Below are 19590 nucleotides of genomic sequence, written 5' to 3'. Positions count from 1 at the left end.
GTGTGTGTGTGTGTGTGTGTGTGTGTGTGTGTGTGTGTAAGCACACGCAAAATGAGCACAGATGCCCACCAAGGCCAGAGGCATTGGATTCCCTGGGGCTGGAATTACAGGTGGTTGTGAGCCACCCAGCAGAGGTGCTGGGAACTGAACCAGGTTCCTCTGCAAGAGCAATATTTGCTCTTAACTGTGGTATCATCTCTCCCTTCAGCCATTTTTCTTTTACTCAAGCTCAATAAGAGTTTCACTTTTCTTTCAAACTTTCACACCCCCACTACCACCATCATGATGTCATTGCCAAATAACTGTGTCTGTATTCTCAGTCCACATGGCTTCATAGGGTGAAGGGTAGTGTGTGAGATCACAGTTGTTTCTTCAGTCCTGAAAGAGACTCATGAAACACCAATAAAAAAACATAAAAAAGACATTTGCTAAAGAAACAAAACACCCCAAGAGATAGGAATTAATTTGCACAGCTATTTTAGTTGCTATTAAGCTAGCGTGGTCTTTGTGTGGGGGCACAGGCAGTGGAGGTTTGAAATATCTCCCATTTGGTTCTGCCTTGAGGATTGGATGAACTCCTGAAGGTGTCTATTCCAGATAAGACTACCTGGAACCGATTCATGGTAGATATGCCTATGTGCACATATTCATAACATGTATTCATATATACATATATACATATATACATACATATACATACACATATATATACAGATATACATATATGTGCATACATACATATATGCATACATACATGCATGCATACATACATACATATAAACAATCAGAAATCAATAACTATTCAAGTATACTAAACACACCTAAGCTTACGTGCACCCTTAAGGCAGACTTTTTAGTGTCTTTTCCTTAGCGTGTCTCATGACCTCATAGGTGACTATACCTGGGAAGCTGAGATGAGAAGGTTGAGAAGAGCTCACTGGAGTAGAAATAAACAGAGAATGAGCAGAGGCTGTTAACACACAGTGTGCTGCGGCAGAAGAGTTAGTTACTGTTATCTGGATTTGGCTGAAACTCAAAGGCGGGCAGAAGAGAGCAAAGCTGTACAGTATTAGAAGTCAGAGAGGCTCCAGTGGATCTTGATTAGTGGGCATGGGCATGGAAGAAGTTAGGCTAAGTAGAGGCAGGGCAGCCTATGTGATTGGTTAGGAACATATTTGACTCGGTCTTGAGTGTCTCTAATACCGGAAGCAGAGACAGTTGTTAGGGATCCTGTCTGGGATCTACCCTGGTTATTTGCTGTTACTCCTTCTAGGAGTTACTGTGGATTCTGAAGCTGGTTTTTGAAGCTTCTGCTTCTCATATGGGCTGGCCATCTCCTCTCCACCCCTCACGTCTAGTCGCTTACTGGGCACACATCAGAGACACACAAGGTACAGATAGAGGCCATGTATCTGGCCAGGTCAGGGGAATAGACTCTGTCTGAATTCATGGAACTAAAAACTAGGGTTTATGGTAACAAAACAATATTATTGTTGTGGATGAAATCTTGCATCCCTCAGAGTACTTTTTGATACCACACATAAACCTAATCATATGCTATATCTTTTAAATTAGTTCATGGTTTCTAATTTCAAGTAGATGAGCTTTCAGTAATATAGATTGGAATAAACATTTTTTTCAGGGATATGAATTTCTTGAGGCTGAGGCCATTCCTTAATTCTAAAACTGTCAATGGAATGTTTGGTCCGGGTCTGTGAAGTCCATTTCTTCAAAGGAATGAAGATCCAGTGTTTTCAAAGCTTGCTCTAAAATGAGTCACCACTGCCTCTAGTATAAGAGAACCTTTAAGATGCTCGGCTTCCCACTCTCCCACCCCTCTCCCACGCCAGTCTCCAGTGCATATCCTCATGGGCTGTATGATTCATTAGCAAGGATACAAATGATTTTTGGCAGGTTTTCAGTATACCAGGGAATGTGGTTACTCGGCAGCAGGTCAGCTGCATGTTCTTGCAAATCAGCCCTGACTTTCTGTAATGTGTGTTTTAGATGATCAAGTCTCGTTTCAATAACGTGTTGTCCCAGAACAGGAGATAGGACACCGTAAAGCCTGGATCCACTCACTTCTAATGTGTCCTTGAGTGATTTATTTAATGACGGTGCCTTCTTTTCCCTCAATTGTCCCAGTAGTTAATAGTTTATGGTAGGGTATTTTTTCAGGACAAAATTGCTCTAGTATCTAATAGGCGAGCATAGGGTGTTCGTCAGGACCAAATGAGGTAAAAGATGTAAAACCAGTAAGAATGTAAGCACCTATAATATACACTTATTATCATGGTACGGGTAATATCGCAAACAGCTTAAGAAAATTGAATTACTTTTATTAAAAACCGAACGGCTTTTACTTACTTATGAGAATTATGCATTAAAGCCTTTTGCAAAATAAAAGGAAATTACTTTCTATCGAGCTGTATTAAAATACTTTCAATACACCGTGCACCTTCGTTTGTGGGAGACTATCGAATGTTCTCATACACACGGCTTGCAGGAGAGCTAATTTATCATTGTCTTTTTAATGACAAAGGCAAGTTTTTCTCCCATGGAAAGAACAACTGCTGACTTTTCTGAGCTATTGATCTAAAGCTGTTCTCTCTCTCTCTCTCTCTCTCTCTCTCTCTCTCTCTCTCCCCCCTTCCCTCTGCAGGCACATGTACACACAGCACCCTGTATATGTGAAACGATCTCAGGCTAGGTTAGAAAACTTTCTTCCCCATTATCATATTCTAACAGAATTCATTACATGCCTAAATGTCATCAATGTATAAATTTAAGTTTTTTTTTTTTTTAGCAAAAATGTGAACTCCATGTTTTTACTACTTCCAACTGATACAAAGATATAAAGCAGAAATCCTCCTATGGCCTTTTAAAATGCCCAATAATGTGTTATAATTTTGGAAAATCAGAATAATAAGAGATATTTTTTTCTTATAGAACTATCCAATAATATCCCAATGTGTTCCACTACCATTTCGAATTCTGTGAGCTTCCCTAAAATGTTTGGCAACTTTATTATTACATTCTATTAGTCAACACATCAACCATCTCACCCTGTATCTTGACATTTTCACTTTGTCATTTTTTGCCAACAGTGTTACTGGCAGTGAAGGGACTAAGGTTCTATGATGATCTGATGTAGTATTAATAACAAAAAGCATAGTTTTGGGTTAAGCTAATGTAACCCCTTATAGACTTTAATTATATATATATATATAAAATTTAATATATAATATATATATGAATATATATATATTCAATATATTCTGAATGCTCTTTATTCAAATTCCAAAAAGTTGCAAATTAGAGTTCTATTCATGCTGAAATATGAGAGGAAACTGGAGGGTACCAGGTGAGAGATTGCTGTAGCAGAAGGCTAGGATATGAATCTGGAATACTGTTTTCCAGCCTCAGCATCATTGGGCTGCTGGAGAAAACGTTGCAGAGTGATGCCCTGTGTACTGCAGTGTGCAGAGAAGCATCTCTGCCCCTGATCTACTGACTACCAGGATCAACCTCTCTCAAGTAGCCAGGGATTAACATGTCACCTGGTTTTGCCAAGAATCACCTAGAGCTGTAGTCCATCCATACTGGTTGAGAATCTTTGATCATTATCCCTGGGTGTCAATAGTTGGGAACTTTTTGCTAATGCAACTTGAGAAGATCCATTGTCTAGAATTCAACTCACAGGAGGCCCCTATATGTAAAACTCTATTCTATTAATACCCACAGGGAAATGTCCCCTTTATTCACCTCGGATTCATCATTGCTGCCCCGTGTCTTTGTCTCTTTCTGTCAAACTATTGACAAACAAATAGGTAATAAGTAAACAGAGTGGGAAACCCTGTGCTTGAGAGAACAACTCTCAAGATATGTTTTATTCCTGCTGCCATGATGGTCCACAAGATTCAAACAATGAAACCTGAAGAAATGGTGGTGATGATCATACTAACATGATATGGTTCATATATACTTGACTTCCTGCCCCAACTTGATTTGTAAATATTGACATTCTACCACAGCAAGATAAGATCTTGAGGCAAGCTTTTGTGCCTCAATGACTTCATTGATAAGTTATTAATATTGGTATCTCAATGGCAAAGGATAAAGGCCAGTTACTGTGTATGAAATGATCTAAGTTCTCAGGAAAACATGCAGTGCCATTTTTTCTTTTCTTTTTTTTACACTTGGAAAAGAATAACTAAAGAACTCTATTTCTAGGAAAGTATACAGCAGCTTAAGAGAAGGATGTGCAGGCTGTGGTAAAGAATAGTGTCATGTCATGTGAAGGTCAACTGGAACTTGACCCAAACTTTCCTATTCATATGTTCCATGATCCACCTCCCATGTTTGCCTGTCCCTCTCTCAGCGAATGGGAAAGACGACCCCTCCCTCTACTTCAACCCTATTCTTTTAAAACTAAAAGTGGAACAATATGGATTCTCAATTTACAGTTGACAAAAACGAATGGGCAATAAATATATACCTTCCAGAGTGACTGCAGCAGTGGCCCATTTTGCATTCACAGAATCGATTCTGATCTGCATAATTGATTTGAGAAGCAGTTAAACAGTCTTTTGCATTGCACACCTGCATACTAATAATGACCCAAAAGCACATCAGTATCAGTGAGCACACACACACACACACACTCACACATGTACACACACGATTTGTGTGTTCACTGTCCCCTCACGTACATAATATACTTCTATGTATACAAAACACATACACCTTAGTTCCCACAGTGTACTAAAGCATTCTGGTTGTTGCTTGTCTAATTGGGTACAGCCCCCACCCAATACTCTAAGGGTTGTAAGTCTTTTAATGTCTACACCCCTTAGTACTTGACTTAACAACTAGATTGGTTGGTGTTAGCACTTAAGCTAATCAATAGACATGCAAGAACCTGTCTTCCTTAAGCGTCAGCTAGAGAATTTAAGGTACAAAAGGAGAAAACATGAGCTTTACATGAAAACGAGATAATCTTCAGAAACCAAGTGCAGGGCTGGGAATGTAGCTCAGTTGGTAGAGGGCTTGCCTGGCTTGCGTGAGGCCATGGTTTTGATTGCTCACACTGAGTAAAACCCCAAAGAACAAACAAAAACAAACCTCCAAAGAACACAAGAAACACAAGGCCACACTGAGCAAATTCTTGTGAAAGTCACCCAAGAGCAAGTTCAGGCAGCAAGAACTTTGTTACATTTCAGGGGAATCCAGATAAATTTTGAATTAATTTAAATTAAATTACTGCCAAAGGAGACAATAACACTGTGTGCTTTTAAATTACCGAGATGTGCAAAAATACTAAATATGAACTTTTTTTTTCTGATTAAAGCAAAGGTGAGAATAACTTCGGAATTCATAAAAGTAAAGCACTTTGAAGCACCTGCAGAGTAAATTAAGCATGTATGGCTATCAAAGCAAACCTTATTCGCGTTATCCCTTGTATTTTGTTTCTTAATATTAAGAGCAATATATGTGTGGCTGGAGATAGATGAATCTGTAATAGTCTTGCCAAGCAAGCCTGAGGATCTGGGTTTGATCACCTGAATCTACACACAAAATCTCGGTGTGTTGATAAGCACTTGTATCCCAAGAAGTACTGGGGGCATAGAAACAGGTTGAACACTGGGGCTTTAGTGGCCAGCGAGCCTAACCTCATGAGTAACTCCCAGGCCAGTGAGAGCCTGGAAGAAGACATCTGAGGTTGCGCTCTGGCCTTCATATGTATACATACACTCACACGTATGAATCCCCTCCCATTGTTATGCACACACAGAGAGTAGTCTATGTGATGCATATTGAAGATAAATAAATGGAGACTTGTCTCTACTTTGATAGAGCCTCAGATCCACACAGGTATATGAGTGTACCTATGCTTGTGTACTTATAAATTTTATAACAAAATAGAATCTTCGGAAGGTCATCAATGTCCAGATTTCCACCTTAGGCACTTCCACCTTAGGAGTTTTCTTCTCATCTTGAGTCTACCCCACAGGTATAAACAATCCTGAAGTTTTACAGTTTCATTTATTGTCTTAAAATATCTGCAATGAGAAATCATGTATGCTTTCAAACAACATGTTATTAAGCTTTGCATTTTAAAAATCTCCAAACTCACAGATAAACCATGCTGCTATAACCCAAAATTTCCACTAAAAGTTCTATTCCTATGAACTATCCTTTTTTGTATTGCTGAAGTTCCTTTTTGTTGCCGTTGGTTCTTTGGGTTGTGAATGGCCCTTTGCTGTTGTTATAAGGGATATAAGTGTGCCTCTCTGTGTAGAGATGCCGAGTCTGCAGTTCAGTCGGTAGCACCCAAATGGAGTGTTTGTCCTTTGGCTGAGAAATGAAAACTATTAGCATTTGTATATCATTCTTGTAATACTCAAGTTGTTTTTTTTAAGACTATTGTTCCTTATGGGTAAGCCGTTCCTGGAAACCCTTGCTTCCTAATAGAACTAGTGGTGTGTGGGAAATGCTGAATTTCAAATATACAACCCCTGGGCGGTTGCTTTTTTTTTTTTTTTTTAACCAAATAGCTGCTCACCTTGTTTTCTCAGAAGTTGTATGGTGGGACTTCTCGAGACCCACATGCTCCTGATCCTTGGGCTTTTTGGACCCTGTCCAGTTGGTCCATTCATTCCCTATAAAGTACTATCTACCAGTAGTTCTGATGTTTATTAAGTTTGAGTGTCAATTTGCATGGCTTCTGTTCTGCATGGTCTCTGACTACGCCTCAAACCACTTTTCTGGCGTGCTTTCTAACCAATTGGGAGGTGTTTTATTTTTTTCTTCATTTAAAGTGTTTTCTATATTCAGGATACTGATGGTATCTTGGTTTACACTTCTTTTTATGCCATTCCTTCACATATATTTTCATATATTTCTTTCATCTTTAAATATGTTCTTTCATGTGTTCTACATGATTCTAAACATTCCAACAAACTTTTATGTGCGTATAGAGGCATCCATGGCTCACTTGTATCTTGTCTATGAACTTTATACATTTTGCAGTTTTTGCCTCCACTGTATAGAAACCGTAGATTCTTTGTGTTTTGTGGTACTTGATAATGAACTCAGGGCTTTGCACATGCTAAGCAAGCACTCTACCATTGAACTACATGTCCAGCCGTCTTTCTGCTTTAATTTGAGATAGGGACTTATTAACTTAACTAGGTTTCCTTGAGTTCCCTTACTAGCTCATCTTGGGCTTTGACATTGAGATCTTTTTGACCTTGAGATCTTTTTGACCTTGAGATCTTTTTGACCTTGAGATCTTTATGCAGCATCCTCACGAGTTCCTAGGATGACAGCTGTGTACCCGAAAACTTTCTTAATTTTAACACAGTTAAACTTACACATCTTTCTGCTCATACTAAAAATTTTAAAAGCAAACTTTTGACCTTAACATTTTATTTTTATAATTTCTACAATGTCTTCTTTCTCTGTTTCTACAATCTCCTATCTATTTGTTGTTTTCCAGTTTTTATTGAGCTTGCCAGACTTTCAGAGATATACTGCATACATGATAGGCATATTTCTAGAGAATCTAGGTCTGTTTATTTCTTTAAGACAGAATTTCCCACCGCTCAGGCTGGTTTTGAACTCACTGTATAGCTGAGGATGACCTTGAACTTGATCATCCTACACTTTTCTGCAGAGTGCTAGGATTACAGGCACATGCCACTGTGCATGGCTTAGATCTTCCTTTTGATGCTGTGTTTATTTGTTGTGTCTATTGATTTGAAGAGAACTGTCAGTTCTGTGCTCACTGGAATGTGGCATTTTTCTCTCCTGGCAGATGACTGTGATGAGCCCCTGGTGTCTGCCTTGCCTCAGGCATCCTTCAGCAGTTCTTCTGAGCTCTCCAGCAGTCACGGTCCTGGATTCGCAAGGCTGAATCGAAGAGATGGTAAGTCTGCTCTCCCATAGCCCTTTGGCTCCATTGAATCTTGTGAATTTTCTATTTTCTTAATCAAATTATTTCAAGTGATATGCTGTGAAAAGAAGTAAATGTCCAAACAGGCCAATGGTGATAACACAGAATTTATAACATCTGGCTTCCAATCAAGGCAAGGAAATACACCCTATCTGAAAACTCTATTTTATCACTTTAACAACTAAAGAATTTAGCTTCTTTAATCTGGTAAATTTTTTATGTATCTTATAAAGCAAAAATTTTGCAATGATTTGCAATCGTTACGAATACAGAAATGACGGGAACTTAATTGCCTTCCCATTTCAAGTTAAAGAAATCTGCAAGAAGTAATGTTAAAGCACACTACATACTTAAAAATAGTAATCCCTCAGTTTGTGTAATTCTTGATGTGGTTGACATGGTTTTCTCTGCTGTTGAGGATCAAGAGCTTCATAAAGCTTTTCTGCCCTTTGAGGAATGGTCAGTTTCAGTTGCTTATCATCTCCTAGGTAGGTTGGGCTCGATGACTTGCATACGATTCCAGGAAAGGGAAGACAATTAAAGATAATTCACTTGCAGGAGACATGAGAGAGTGCCATACCAAACAACCTTGTGCTAAACGACAGTGTCACTGCAGTTACATTCTTTAAACCATAGAGAGGTAAAAGACATCAGCACAAACATTGGAGGGACACGGTGACAAATGGGAAGGCATTTTAACAGATAGACAGACTCCCAACAACTCATGTTTTCAAAAGCCATGTGTTATCTCCTCTTCCACCACACTGCAAAATCTACTCCTTGCTGTTAGTATTCTTGATGCTGTTGGTATTCTTGCTTGAGTTTGAGTATATGGAACTTTTAACATAACTGTGTGTGTCTGTGTGTGTCAGAGAGGGAGGGGAGATAGATAGATAGATAGATAGATAGATAGATAGATAGATAGATAGAACTGGTATACATTATATATTACTCAGTTCCAATGACTATAGAGACGTTTGCATGACCCTTTGGCATGGTTTTGAGCTTTTTGACATGGTTCAAGTTTCATCTTACATGATTTGAGGTAGGTACTTTGGTGTTTGTAAGAGTGAAGGTGTCAATGGAGAAGAACAGCAAGATCTTTGTATCCAGTGGGAGACACGGGGCCCTTGAATCTAACCACGCTTCTCTGTTCTATAAGTACATTGTAGTCTGAGATTTTGGTCACTGTCTCTTCCTACTTGCCATTCTGGATCTCTGTGTAGGCACTGGGCTTTTATTTTTTTGCACTCTGAGAGACATTCTAGACCTGTGGTTCTAATCCTGTGGTTTGAGAATCCTTTGGAGGAGGTTGCATTTCAGATATCTTGCATATCAGATATTCACAATATTATTCATAACAGTAGCAAAATTACAGATATGAAGTAGCAATACAAGTAATTTCATGGTTGGGAGTCACCACGAATAGAAGCATTAGGAAGTCTGAGAACCAGTATTCTAGATCCCACGCCAACTCCCTCTTAGCAAGGATACCATTTCTACAACACTTTGACTTGAAAGCAAGGTCTCTACCACGTGCTTTTAAAAGTAAAGCAGAGTTTAACATTTACTGCCCTTTCCTTAAATCTTCAAAGCACTCACAGAGTGGGGTCCACCAAAAAGAAACAAAATTTAATTTATCTATGAAGCTTTATTTCATTTTTGAGGCCCAATAAATCACAGAATTATATTTTATTAATTGGATGCAATCATAGTTTTCATTAATTTATATACTCAACAGGAGTCTCCATCGGTGGGACTCATTTTCATTCTTAATTTGTTTCTATGGCTCTTGCTGAAACACAATATCAAACTTCATGAATCTCATTTGCATGTTAATGAAACCAAGAAACAAAACAGGATCATTTTAATTATCTCTTGCTGGTTGTCAACCTACTTGATTACATTTTTCTTTTTTTATTTAGATTTGCTTTTTCCCCCTATTAATTACATGAAGTGTTCATAAAGGAATGTCAGATTTTGAGTGATTTATTAAAGGCTATATATTACTTATTTTATTCAAATGCTCCTTCTAGTGTGTAGCTCAGGTTAGAAGAGGTGTTCAGCCAAGCCGCTGAGATGAAACCAAAAGTTTCTTTGACTGACAGACAAGACAGACAGAATTCTTTTCTGAGGAATCAGGAGAACTGGTCAGGCAGGGAATGGGAAACAACCCATGTGGTGCCCTGCTGTGGGTGAGACCTGCCATGGATTTTGCTGACTAGATATATAGGATCCTGACTGGAGAGTCTGAGCTGAATTGTCTCCTCACAAAGAATAGGCAGCAGTCCTTACATTGATACCTGTGAGTGTTATTTACTTCATCTAGTCATAGGGTTTCCTGAGATGTGTCCTTTGCAAGCCAGTAGACTTGTGAATATAGCCAAAGCAACAAACCATGAGTCCAATGATTGTATACAGCAAAAGCAAAGTATTTTTCAACACAGGGATGTAAGCGCATGCACTGTGTTGTGGTAGAGCAGACTGCTTCATGATTGAATCTGCAAGATCAGAATATTTCCTGTTGCTAAAAGAATAATGTGTGTTTATGTCTGCCCATTGTTAGCTTTCTTACCAAAAATGGAGCCTTTCTATGCTAAATAAGCAACATTTTCTCATTGCTGTAGGATTTGTTGTTAAAATCAAACATCTATATGTAGAGAAATCATTTACATGGTGAACCGACAGAGGTAACTCCCATTCTCTGTATACTCTGAGATGGATTATTCTAACACCCCTTGCAGAATTGTCTGGTCATCTTTGCTGCCCTAAATCATTGTGCTTATCTGCATACAACTTACTGCGTTTAAGTAAAGACCCCCAAGTTCTATTTTCCAGGTATTCAGGACACACACATCCTTTCTTAAAAAGACGGGTCCCCTGTGATATCATCCAAGTAGCTGGTGCTCCTTATTGTTAAAGATGCTGCATAAGAAACCTCTGTACTTATTTTATTCTAAAATAATAATACTAATATATTTAATAGTCAATGCCTCAGATGGCAGCTGATAAATTAGAAGTGAATTATGTGCAGAGTTGAATAATTTGAAGCCTAAGGGAAGGCGAACCTCAGCACAGATGGCGAGAGTCTGGAATGCACCTGAGGTCTGCGGCTAGAGACGAGACTCACGAACTTCAGTGGCTGAGTTTGCACTCTTAGGGGAAGCTTGTAGAGATCGATGTAGAGTAAATGATGCTGTAGTGTTTTCTTCTGTACCAACTTCTTCCCCATCACTCCAGATTCTAACATGCCAAGAAAGGCTTTGACATATGGAGCTGTAAGAACTTCACACCTTCAGACTCACCCAGGCTTCACCACATGACATCTTATTGGCTATGGTAATTTTCTGCCCTGCATTCTAATTATCTCTAGTATGAGCTCTCCCCTCTCCTCCTCCTGTCCTTTCTTCTTCTCCTCCCTTTCTTTCTTCTCCTTTTTCTTTCCCTTCTTTCTTTCCTCCTTCCCTCACCCATGTCTGTCTTTCTTTCACTTTCTCCTCCCCCTCTCTCCCCTCCCATTCTCTTCCCTTGGAATCCAGACTTACAGCTCGTAATGCTGAGACACAAACACTTAAACTCAAATAAAATCTCTGAATGGTTGGGTCACAAGGTACCTTTGAGTCACAGGGCACAAGCTTTCCAGACATCTGAACTTCAGCTCTCCAGCCTGTGTCTCTTCAACTTTCTCCGAAGGATAATAGAATTTTAGGTGAAAAGCAACTTATGATTAGACACTCTGAGATTGATTCAGTATCCTTGGGCTAAAATCACATCCACTTCTTACTCATTTAAGGATGGGAAAGATATTTAGCCTCTGCCCTTTAATCTCCTATAGGAGGAATAGGGTTAACAGTGTCACAGTATTCCTGAGATGACATTGTTGGTCTTGTTGAAAATGATGGCAATGCAGAAGTATGGCCAAATGGATTTCTGGAACAATGTTAAGCAGTTTCAAAGCAGATCCATCAATTAACCCATTAAACAAATTTAACAAGACCAAATAGATGCACACATGTACACAGAGTAGTCTCAGGGAATACAGATATACACATAGATCTTCTAGGAGGGACCAACTTGTTCCTGATTAATTGTGAAGTAAGTGTCGGAGAATCACAGCTTTGTTTTGTATGTTCTTTACGAGATTGAAATAAAGGTAGGACATTCTTTCCTGTGCATCTTTGGTCAGAGTCATCCAGCTTGGTGATGTGATGACTTGATTTAAAATAGTTTTGCATTAAAAAAAAAGAAATTGAAATTGGTTTGTGAATTAAAAACAAAAGACTTGCTAAGAGATTTACACTTTGATAATGGTTTGGAGAATAAAGTTCAAGATCAATTTTATGGTCTGTGGTGTGTCACTTATGCTTATAGATTATGTTTTATACACTGGCCTTGAGAAGGTGAAATAAAAATGAGTGAAGATTTATATCTTTTATATCTCGATATGCCCATATCCTTTATTCATAAAAACAAATAAAAAAATAAATATATATATATATATATATATATATATATATATATACATACACTTCTATTTTTGTATCTGCTCATTTGAACTCCAGAGGTGACTGTCTTGTGACCATTTGGTTTCCTGCACACTTTGTATGTTGCTGTCTCTTCTGGGTCTCCTTCTGTAAGGACATTCTCCCCTCTCCCCATCTTGGTACTCCCTTTTTTCCCCTTTCCTCCAATGTCCTTGTCTGCCTAGAGGCACACATTCTCTAGCTCTAAATCAACCCCATAATTCCATCTGAGCAGATGTGTCAAGTCGCCAATTGTAAGTAATTTATGGTGATACAAAGCTCTGGCTTGGGAATCCAGAACACTATGCCACAGTAGTAAATCCTGGGTGGCCTTGGGGAATGACATCAGCTCTCTCTTTCCACCTGTAAATGTATGAGATTGGATTTGAGGGTCTCCGTATTCTAAAACAATGTGCACGTTGTATGCTTGAGGTCTGTGGATATATTTGTTCATGTATGTGTACACATGTGTGTGCATGTGCATGTGTCTATACCTAGTGTAGAGGTCAGGGGCCAATATTGGATATCTTTCTCGATCAATCTCCAGTTTATTTTTCTGAGAGAATGTCTCTACTGTGATCTGGTGCTAACAGATTTGGCAAAGCTGGCTGTTCAGTAAACCCAGACATCCTCCAGTCTTTGCCTTCCAGCCTTGGGATTATAGATGCCTCCTACTGCACCTGGAGTCTTACTTAAGTGCTGAGGATCCTGACTGGAGTCTGTATGCATGCGAGTAAGCACTTTAGGAACAGAGCCATTTATCCAGCCCCAAGTATACCTTTTGGACAATGCATGTTTTCCTCATAATTCATTTAAAAATAGAAATCTTTGAAACACAGGTAAGAAGATCAGGGGTATTCCTTAAAGCAGATTGCCCTTCTAAGTCTCTTCAAACGAGGAAACACAGGATTTTCGTGGCTTAGAAGATGCCTTGAGTTTTCATAAGATGAAGAAATTCAGGATATAAATATGATCTCATTGAAACCGATACAATGCCTTCAGTTTGTTCAATTAAAGCAAATTCATGATGTTGCTAATAATCACCAGTATATAACTTGCATTCTTTTAGTGCACGTCTGAAACTTTTATTTTTGTTTCCTTAAGGGTGTGTTTCTGTGTATCTATGTGTGGGTTGGTACACATACAAAGATGGCCACAGAGACCAGAAGAAGACATTTGATCCCTTGGTCCTAGAATTACCACCAGCTGTGAGCTACCTAATGTGGGTGCTGGCAACTGAACTCTGGCCCTCTGTACAGGCAACAAGTACTCTTAATCTCTCCAGCCCATCTGCCTTTGTCAGTAGCGAATAGGGGCATTTCATGTGGATGGATCTCAGGTTGGGTTCTCTCAGAAGCACAGCTGTAGCCAATGACTGAGGTGCAAGGGATGTATGTGTCAGGGTTTAGCTGTGAGGAGAAAATGGTGAGCTTGTGGGCAAAGCAGGGGCAGAATGATTTAGAAGTCCATAGATGTCAAGAGAAGACACACACATAGCCCAGATTCCTTTGACGGATGTACCCCCAAATCAAAGGTACCGACTCTAGCAGGTGTCTGGTTTGGGGAAATAATTAATTTAGAAAATTTAGGGTTCCCTTAGGCTGATATTACAAAATAGCACAGATCAAGTGGATCAAACAATGGGCATTTATTTCCCCTAATTCTAAGGTTTGGAAATGCAAGACCAAAGAGAGAGTAGACTTGTTATCTCTTGAGGGTGTTGCTTCTGACTTTTTATTGGTTGCTTTCTGTTTACCTTTTAAGGTAATTCCTGAATGCAAGCACATGGGAAGGGCACCATCTCTCCATCTTCTGCTAGCTATGAGAGTACCAACCACATAATGAGTGCCCCGCCCTCTACTCTCATCTGTATCTCCTAAAGACTTCCTCTCTAGCTGCTATCACATTGACAGTTAGAGCCTCATGACATGGACTTAATTGTATTTCTAGAAGCTAGTGAACCAAACAGAAATTACAAACTGGTTGGTCTGTCTGAGAAAAACCCAGTGAGGCCTCCTTTATGGACAGCATGCCTGGAGAGACAGGAAATGCTTTCTAGTGTCTTAGCCACGTTTTATACCAAATAGTAAAGTATTAAATACATGAAGGAGTAGTAAAAAAAATCTGTAAGTAGAAATACAGATTATAGGGGGCTTATTGCTATGGTATCTCTCTGTCTAGTTGTTTGATCTACAAGCTAGGAAAATATTATTGAAATTACAAAGGAGCCGGGCGGTGGTGGCGCACGCCTTTAATCCCAGCACTTGGGAGGCAGAGACAGGCAGATTTCTGAGTTCGAGGCTAGCCTGGTCTACAGAGTGAGTTCTAGGACAGCCAGAATTACACAGAGAAACCCTGTCTAAAAAAAAAAAAAAGAAAGAAAGAAAGAAAGAAAGAAATTACACAGGATTAACATAGAAAAATGAATAAATTTAGCAAAATAGGCAATTGTGATTTATATTTATATAGTGTCTCCAACTGGAGAACACACATTCTTATCGAGTATACCTAGGCTATTTACCTAAATTTATGTGGTGCCATAAAGAATAGTGTTTTAATAAATCTCAAAGGGTTGCAATCATGGAGAGTAAGTGCCTGGCTACAGTGAAATTAGCTGGAAATCATTAATTAAATAATACTTAAAATCCAGAAAGGTGTGGAATTTAATTACTGCACTCCTCAAACAGTAATCTCAATGGAGATCAGCAATCATTCTTGCTCAAGGATGCCAAACACTGTAAGTCAAGCTTGTGAGGTGCCACTTAGACAAAAACTGACATCCTCAATTGTAAATATCACAGAAGAAAGAAGGCTAAATGAGAAGAATCCATCCAAGTAGCTTTGTGAAGAAATTAGAACAAAACCATCTAACAGATTAGATCAAAGTACTAAAAGAAAGTGTGCTAGAGAGACCGCTCGGGGGTAAGGAACACTTACTGCTCTAAAGGACTTGAGTTTGGTTCCCAGTACCCACAGTTGGTAGCTCGTTACCACCTGTGACTCTAGCTCCAGGAAATCCAGTGACCTCTTTGGGCTTCCTCATTCATTTACACACACACACACACACACACACACACACACACACACACACTAAAATAAGATTGAGAAATTTAGAAAACACAGTCTTATGAAATTGTATTCAAAAGAATTACAGAAAAAGAAATCTTCTGTCCCTGGAAGAGAATAGATCCATAATTAAAATGTTCCAACAAAGAGAACTCCAGGCTAACATGTGTTCAAATGGGAATTCTTCCAAACACATTTAAGACAGATCTGACATTCTCTCTCGGAGAGAGGAAGAAAAGTCAAAATCCTCCTAACTCATTCTGTGAGGCCGGCATAACCTTGGTACCCAGCCCTGTCAAGGACAAACAAGAAAGGAAAATTAAAAACCACTCTTGCTCATGAATATAAATGCAAAATATTCTAAACAAAATATTAGCATACATGTGTGAAGGGACTCAGCCTCAGCCTCAGAATGAGAATGTCCTCTGAAAGCTTGGTAGGTTGCAAAGCTGAAGAAACTGTTGAAGGAAGTAGTGGCTCTGGCCTTGTGTGGACAAGGTGACTATCCTTCCTCTGAGAGGAGGGGGTGACAAAATGGGGGAGCGGTAGTCTCATTCACTCGTATTAAACACAGTTAAAACTGATGATACGCTTTGGTATATTAGATTCTCCATGTCTCTCCATCCCCTCTGCCACATTGCTTTCTGTAGCAAATGTTGCAGTCGTCAACTTCCCATGGATGTGGGAATGTTCCAGCTTCCCACGGATGTCACCCTTTCCCTGGGAATCTGCTGGCGTGACAGACTGTATTAATCTTGTAGGAAGAGTGCTGTCTGTCCACAGGAAGGGTGTTGATGACCATTGGAGGATGTGAATGGATGACATTGTGAAAGTTAGGATGGAATTACATCTATTGAGGCTATCCAGAACTGTGTGTAGGACTGAGTGTCAGGGACCTATACCTATTGGCCCAGTTGAAAGGTTGGCTTTGTTTGGGTTTTCCTTACTTTATACCCTTCTACCTTTTGGATTTGTTCTATGGATGGCTTAGTTCACTCTTGTGCCTTCACACCATGCCTCTTATCATTCAATAAGATAGCACAACACAGGGGCTACAGAGATGGATGAGCAATTAATAACACATAGTCCTCTTAGAGAGGATTTGAGATCAGTTTCCAGAGCCCAGAGTGGGTGACTCATAGCTGCATGCAATCCTGGCACCAGGGTACCCAACATTCTCTTCTGGCTTCCATGGGCACAATACACATATGCACAAACCCACACATAGACATATATGAGTACACACAATCAAAATTAAATAAATGGGACAATATATTTACTCCTGTTCAGAAGAAGTAAATCAATAGTAATTTATCTCACAACAACTGAAGTACAAACCGTGTACTCTTAAGTGTAAGACATATTTAAGCAACTTATGTCTAATAGCAGGTTATTATAGGAAGAATTTTACAGTGGAGAAAAGTGATAAACTCAAACTCATGTAGGTGACTAACTTTAACACTGTTCATCTTAACCTACATTGATAAAATGTGATCCTGATGTGGTGAAGATCAATTTTTTTTTATTCCTATGGTTTATCCCCTGAAACACTCTGAAAATTGTTATGCAGACCCGAAGTGGAGCTCATTCTAGTTGGACAGTTATTCTAAAAGCTGTCAAGGAAAATCCTAAAGAATGAAGCCTGAAGACTGTTACAACCACATAAACCCAGGGAAATGAGGTGACCATCGTGCACCATGAATACCCGAGTGGGACCTCAAAATAGAAAAAGGGACATTGGTAAAAACTAAAGAAATTTAAAGAAAACTTCAATTTAGTAATAATAATAAAATAATAATGATAATAATGATAATGATGATGATACCAGCAATAATATGTCAACACTGAGCCACTACTTGAAACATACCATACTCATCGTAAGATGTTAATAAAAAAGAAACCTGTATGTGAAAGCCATATTGAGAATTCTCCTATAATCTTTCAGCCTTTCCGGAATTCTGAAACCATATTAAGGTAAATAATCATTTAAAATATGCTCCAGTCGTTTGACCTTATCAATACAGAATGTGGAGCAGACCTGTGCTGATATACGCAAAGAATACGCGTGTAAAGTAGAAACAGACTTAAGGTTGGGACAAGGGAGTGAAAAACACAGTAAAAAAAAAATGAAAGTGGACTTAGTATCATTTTGTAGTTTGTAAGATTGATATGGTAGGCATCCAGAATGTCAAAAGGATGCTTTTGAAATCTTTAACTGAGACACAGTTAAAAAGCTCCTTTTACTTCGTTTCCCAATGAATAGTGCTTTAAAACTAGCATTTTTTTTTTTTTTTGGTACAGAAATGACAGCTTTCATTATGACACTTTCTTTTCATTCTGCAGAGTTGAGAATTGAACCTAGGGTCTATGGTGTGGTAGGCACATGCTCCACCACTGAGCTTGAATCCTGTGCTTATTGTCACATTTGCACAGATGCATGTATGCAATCCACTTTGATTATGTACACCCCTGCTTCCCAGATTGTCTCCCTTCTTGAAGGTTCTCAACCTGTGGGCTGCAACCCCTTTGAGGGTTGAATGACCCTTTCACAGGGGCCACATATCAGATATGCTTATGTATCAGATATTTACACTATGATTTATAACACTAGTAGAATTACAATTGTGAAGTAACAATGAAGATAACGTTATGGTTGGGGGTCATCACAACATGAGGAACTGCATGTATTAAAGGGCTGCAGAATTTGGAAAGTTGAGAACCACTGTCCTAAATAGTCCTACAACCTATTTCTACTTCATGTTTTCTTTTAACAGTTAGATTCTTTGTATGAATAAAACATTGAGTATTTATCTTTCTAAATCTGTCCTGTTTCAGTCAATACAACGTCCTCAAGTTCTATCTATTTTCCCGTAAAGGTCATCTTTCACAAATTAGTATTATTCCATTCTATGGACATTTGCCCTTTCTCTTTACCCTTTTATTGCCGATGGGCATCAAGGCTGGTTTCCCATGAGTTTGGCTTTTGTGAATAGTGCCACAAAACACATGTGTGTGTGGCTGTCTCTATGACATGCTGCCTTATACTTCTCTGGGTACACATCCAGGAGATGTATGGCTAGATCATATGCTACTTCTTTTCCAAAGAGTTGCCATGACCTTAAGGTGATTTGATTTCTAATTCAGGTCATTTTGGTAGAACTGTAACTGGCCATGTCATTTGAGTCTTTCCTCAGTAAAAATAAGCGTGAAATCGCAGTGGAGACTTGTTTGCCTGCCTAAGACTTTCAGTCCCATTGTCCTTGCCTGCATGGGTGTTTATGAATGTGCTAAGCCTGGCTAAGATTCTGCAATGGCTAGAGCTATTCTGTGCTGCTTTCAAGATGAAAAGGAATAAAAATTAGCAAAGCTTCACAGTCAAAGAGCAAGAGAATGTATTAGCATTTGCTCTCTGACTGACCCATCTCCGCTTCATTTGCATGCCGCGTGTTATATTTATCAGAGTGGATCTTCTGCTGTGTAGTAGATAGCATTAGCGCTGATGAGGACAGTCCCATAAGGAGCGTGGTGATGCAGAAAACTATCAATGAAATAGAAATGTAAGCAACAGATATTTAGAGCAAAGGCATAAATACAACCACTGACTGCAATTTTAGTACCGGCTAAAATAAAACATACAAGAGATGGACCATGTGGGTGGCTGAACCTTGTGGTTTTACACAGTACTTAAGAAAAGGGGTGGATGAATCTGTAAAAGTTGCACACTATTAGGCAAGTTAACTAATCTACTGGAAAAGCTATCAAAAATTGAGATAAAAATTCATGTAACCTGAAATTAATCACGGTAAAATGTTAATTTTATGTTTATGTCATGCCAATTCTGGGGCACTTAAGAACAATCACAGTGTTGTATGATCACATCACTTATCATTATTAGCTTCCAAAAACCCTCTTTTTTTTTGTAGATTTTTAAAAATCAGTCTCACCCATGTTTGTATGTGTGTGTCTATGTGTGTGAGATTGTGTATATGTATGTGTGTGTGTGTGAGTGTGTGTGTATGTGTGTGAGATTGTGTGTGAGATTGT

General features: G+C 38.9%; 1 protein-coding gene across 6 annotated transcripts in view; it reads left to right on the top strand.

The window, feature by feature from the left end:
• The window catches only part of Cntnap4 (contactin associated protein like 4), a 290486-nt gene that overhangs the window by 40051 nt on the left and 230845 nt on the right, over nt 1-19590 (top strand). For all 6 annotated transcript variants that reach the window (XM_028768648.1, XM_028768649.1, XM_028768651.1 and 3 more), the window contains exon 2: nt 7820-7930. In XM_028768648.1, the coding sequence (XP_028624481.1) occupies nt 7820-7930 (111 nt within the window). The remainder of the gene's footprint in view (nt 1-7819; nt 7931-19590) is intronic.

The sequence above is a fragment of the Grammomys surdaster genome, unplaced genomic scaffold (assembly GCF_004785775.1).
Source record: "Grammomys surdaster isolate TR1022 unplaced genomic scaffold, NIH_TR_1.0 187, whole genome shotgun sequence".
In the NCBI taxonomy this organism is placed as follows: Eukaryota; Metazoa; Chordata; class Mammalia; order Rodentia; family Muridae; genus Grammomys; species Grammomys surdaster.
Note: the sequence above shows the minus strand (reverse complement) of the source record. Positions and strands in the feature narration are given on the sequence as shown.